Source organism: Lactuca saligna, chromosome 2 (genome assembly GCF_052625555.1).
Source record: "Lactuca saligna cultivar CGN05327 chromosome 2, ASM5262555v1, whole genome shotgun sequence".
Lineage (NCBI taxonomy): Eukaryota > Viridiplantae > Streptophyta > Magnoliopsida > Asterales > Asteraceae > Lactuca > Lactuca saligna.
The window spans coordinates 55,131,335-55,136,410 of record NC_136418.1 but is presented as its reverse complement, the minus strand read 5'-3'; the positions used below and the strand labels follow the sequence as shown (position 1 = coordinate 55,136,410).

The window sequence follows — 5,076 nt, the reverse complement described above, 5'->3', positions numbered from 1 at the left end:
TCTAGAATATGAGTGATTTAGATTGCCTTTTAACAAAAAAATAAAAAATAAAAATAAAAATCAACCTTTGAATCCTTATCTGCTGGAAATCCGTAATCAGCTTTCACAAAATTTACTTGTTTAAAGGTTTCACGCGTTAAATATTCTCTATAGAAAATAAAATTCTTTCACAAATTAGAAAAACAAATAAACAATTATCCCTTTAAACAACATACGAAAGTGACAAACTTAACATTGATACATGAAGACAACGAAAAAAAAAACATAGAATTAAACCGTCAACAACTAAGGCAGAAAAAACCAACAAAAAATCTAATGATTAATCACAATTTACGGATTTTCGGCCATTACAGCAAAGATAGTCTGAACCACGGTAAGAACAAACAAAACGATTCCAGCAAATAGAGCGTCAATCATATTCCATGGACTACTGAAATATGTTCGCTTCAACCCTGCAGCAGCATTCGGCCAGTAACTATTGTAATAGTCATCCAATTCTTGCCATTTTTGATGATAAAAGAAATCCCCATACAAAACTTCTTTGCATATGTTATTTATTAAATTTCTAGCGTTCTGGTCCGAGCTTACTGTAACTAGGACCTCTGATTTTGCCAACTTCGCAACATCCTCTGGAGTCTCTATAAGCATACCGATGGCCCAAGCATAAGTTGTAACGTACTTAGGAACTAGAGAAGACTGCTCGTATATAATGAGGTTCCTTAAAAACAGTTCAGTTCTATCATCAACAATAAGTTTTGGCATCCTCAAAGTAGGCTTATTCCAAAACCATGGGAGCCATGAAAACCTAGGTAAATATTCCACTTTCATGGCCAATGCTCAATTATCATCTTCATAAGGCATAAAGCTAACCCCTGCACTATCCAGTTCCAAGGCCGAGTGCCTCTTTGGGTTCGTATAATCCCCGGATCGGATATTGTTCACAGGGTGGAAATGTTTGTGCAGAAGGCCAAGAATATGGTCATGATTTCTGTCTAGGCTAACATTGCGACGTACAAAATTATCTTCAAGAATTTTAACTTACTACTCGGCGTAACATGCCTTAATGAATTTTAACTTACTACTCAGTACCTACAGCACAGTCTTCTAACATTTGGTCGGGGGTGGTACCTAAACTATACAAAAAACGATGTACATAACTCGTTTTTTTAACTTCAAATTCATTCAAATGTTTGTCTTGTTTGTGAAGAGGTCCAATAGAGACCATCCTAGGCTGAAAACATTTTGGGCTGAGATCTCGGAACACACTAGGAAAGATGAAAATTAATGGTAGACCACCATTGCCAAGATCCCGTGCTTTTTCGTTATCGTCACGTAGTTCTTGAAGTACTGTACGCCCAATCCTGTCTTCTATTTGAAGCTCCACATCACTAGTTGCCATTCAAAATTCTAGCTTAATTTCCTCGCTGTTATGAATCGGTTAAAAACTGGTTGTAGTATATGCGATTAAGGAAAAATAGAACTAAAAGTAATGGAGTTACCATCTTTGTATGTTGCGACCGTATGGTAGACACAACCTCGTCCGTTTGCGTAAGCACCTCGCATATATATATATATAAAAGGTTTAATAGAAAACTATAATTAATCAAGGAACCAATCTTTTTTTTAATTTTTAGAATTTTTTTTTATCAATGTGTATATATATATATATATATATATATATATATATATATATATATATATATATATATATATATATATATATATATATATATATATATATATATAAGATCAATTCAGAAAAAATAAAAAAGGTTGAGAATGAACGAATAATTCTCTGTCATTGATTTATTTTTTCCGCAAAAACATTCGTCGTACCATCGAAATGGGTAATGCATAGATATGTTTTTCCCAAACAAAGATGTTTAATTTTTTTTTTTTAATTTTTAAGAAACAATTTTTATCGAAAATTTATTTTAAATATACCAAAAATTCATGATTTTTTTATTCTTTAAAGATAGATATCCATGTTAAGATAGTTTTAAGAAAAAATATTTTTTTTATATTTTCAGCTATCGTTATTCATAAATGAATAAAAATAAACCATGTTTTATTACAGTACATTCGTTATTCACTTATGAATAAAAAGTATGATAATTTTTTTTCTTTCCAATTTAAGTATCATTCATAAATGAATATACCATACAATAAATATAGTATATTCACATTTATGAATATTAACATAATATATTCACATGTGAATATTAGATGGTATATTCACTTATGAATATTATATGATATGTTCATATGTGAATATTACATAGTATTATATGGTATATCAAATATGAATATTACATGGTATTTTCACTTGTGAATATATTAGATAATATATTCATTTCTGAACATTACAAGGTAAATTCATTTGTGAATATATATTCACTTATGAATATTACAATGTATTTTCACAAATATATATAATTTTTATATGTTATTCACATATGAATAACATACAGAATTGCATATTTGTTTTGGGTTTTTAATAATCATATACTGATTCAAGTGACAAAACATATTCATATTTGAATATAATGTGGTAATTTAGTTTATACATTTAATCAAACAGTTGGAGTGCATACAAGTTAATTTTTTTTTAAATGTTAAAAACATGATACTTTGGGTGGTGGGGGAGTGTTCATCTATAGATGTTGGTCCTGTTGATTATAGGAAGCTACAATGTGGTGGTTTTTCATCGTCGACGCCGTCATCTGCTCCTACTCCAACTTCACATTCTGTTCCCATTACACTAGTGGTTGCCATGGAAATCGAGCCCTGTAACGCTGCTTATTTTCTCTTAGCAGTCGTCGAAGAAGGACAAAGATGAAGTTCGAGGTCGCCGTTGTCTTGGATGGTGAAGACAACCCTAATCGGAGTTGGATCTACAATGGCGGTGCTAAATCGATTGCTAAATCGTATCCTCTAACGATGGTGCCAGATCGTCTCCATCAAGTGGATTCTATGGCCCAGATTCACGGTTGCTTATGTGGTAGGATGACGGATGTAGTGGTGATGTGTAGATTCGAGACGAAGATATTGATGCAGTCCAAGATAAATCTGGTACTGCTCATTAATGTATTTGGATTATTTATAACTTTTCCACTGTGTGTTTTTTAAGCTCATTAAATGATTGACTGAGAACGGTTCCCCCATTCTCAACATTTTTTTTCTCTCAATTGAACCCTCCTCTCTCTCTCTCTCTCTCTCTCTCGCTCTCGCTATATATATATATATATATATATATATATATATATATATATATATATATATATATATATATATATAGAAAGGGAGAGAGAGAGAGAGGGGGGGGGGGTAAGTTCAATTCAGAAAAAATAAAAAAAGGTTGAGAATGAACGAATAATTCTCTATAATTTATTTATTTTTGCCGCAACAACCTTCGTCGTACCATCGGAAATGGGTAATAAATAGACATGTTTTTCCAAAAAAACATGTTTCATTTTTTTTAAGATGCAATTTTTATCGAAAATTTATTTTAAATATACCAAAATTCATGATTTTTTATTCTTTACAGATAGATATCCATATTGATATAGCTTTAAGATAAAATAATTTTTTTTTTTTTTATATTTTCAGCTATCGTTATTGATAAGTGAATAAAAATGCATTAGGTTTTATTACAGTACATTCGATATTTACTTATAAATAAAAAGTATGATAATTTTTTTCTTTATAATTTAAGTATCATTCATATATGAATATACCATATAATAAACATAGTATATTCACACTTATGAATATTAACATAATATACTTGCATATGAATATTAGATGGTATATTCACTTCTGAATATTAAATGATATGTTAATATGTGAATATTAGATATTATTATATGGTATATCAAATGTGAATATTACATAGTATATTCACTTGTGAATATTAGATAATATATTCATTTATGAATATTACAATGTATATTCACTTGTGAATATATGCACTTATTAATATTACAATGTATTTTCACAAATATATATAATTTTTATATGTTATTCACATATGAATAATATACAGACTTTCATATTTGTTTTGTGTTTTTTAATAATCATATACTGATTCTGGTGAGAAAACATATTCATATTTGAATATAACATGGTAATTTAGTTTATGTATTGTATCAAACAATTGGAGTGCATACAAGTTAATTTTTTTTTGAAAGTTAAAAACATGATACTTTGGCTGGTGGGGGAGTGTTCATCTAGAGATGTTGGTCCTGTTGATTATAGGAAGCTACAATGTGGTGGTTTTTCATCGTCGACGTCGTCATCTGCTCCTAGTCCAACTTCACATTCTGTTCCCATTACACTAGTGGTTGCCAAGGAAATCGAGCCCTGTAACGCTGCTTATTTTCTCTTAGTGGTCATCGGAGAAGGACAAAGATGAAGTTCGAGGTCACCGTTGTCTGACATGGTGACGATAACCCTAATCGGAGTGCTTAATCGAGTGCTAAATCGTAACCTCTGACGACGGTGCCAGATCCTTGCCATCAAGTGGATTCCGTGACCCAGATTCACGGTTGCTTATGTGGTAGGATGACGGATGTAGTGGTGATGTGTAGATTAGAGACGGAGATATTGATGGAGTCCAAGATAAATTTGCCACCGCTCACTAATGTATTTGGATTATTTACAAGTTTTCCACTGTGCGTTTTTTAAGCTCATTAAATTATTGGCTGAGAATGGTTCCCCCATTCTCATCATTTTTTTCTCTCAATTGAACCCTTTTCTCTCTCTCTCTCTCTCTCTCTATATATATATATATATATATATATATATATATATATATGTATATATATATATATATATATATATATATATATATATATATATATATATATATATATATATAGACACACACACACATAAGGGTAAAATTAGTTGACAACTTATGGGTGCGTTTAGTTGCGGAAAAATGAGCCGTTTTCCGGAAAAAATTTCCAAGAAAAATGAGAATTTTGAAAACGTGTTTAGCTTGACTATTTTTCTAATTTTTTAATAGAAAATGAAAATTTTCCATTTTCTGAAATTATAAAGAAGTTGGAAATA

General features: G+C 30.5%; 1 protein-coding gene across 1 annotated transcript; it reads right to left on the bottom strand.

Moving 5' to 3' along the window:
* Window positions 1-330: 330 nt before the first annotated feature.
* Window positions 331-1,399, bottom strand: LOC145029734 (uncharacterized). Its single transcript, XM_078978210.1, has 2 exons — window positions 1,140-1,399; window positions 331-805 (listed from the first exon to the last, which is right to left on the bottom strand). The coding sequence occupies exons 1-2, from the start codon at window positions 1,397-1,399 to the stop codon at window positions 331-333; spliced, it is 735 nt and encodes a 244-aa protein (XP_078834336.1).
* Between the last annotated feature and the right edge of the window lie 3,677 nt (window positions 1,400-5,076).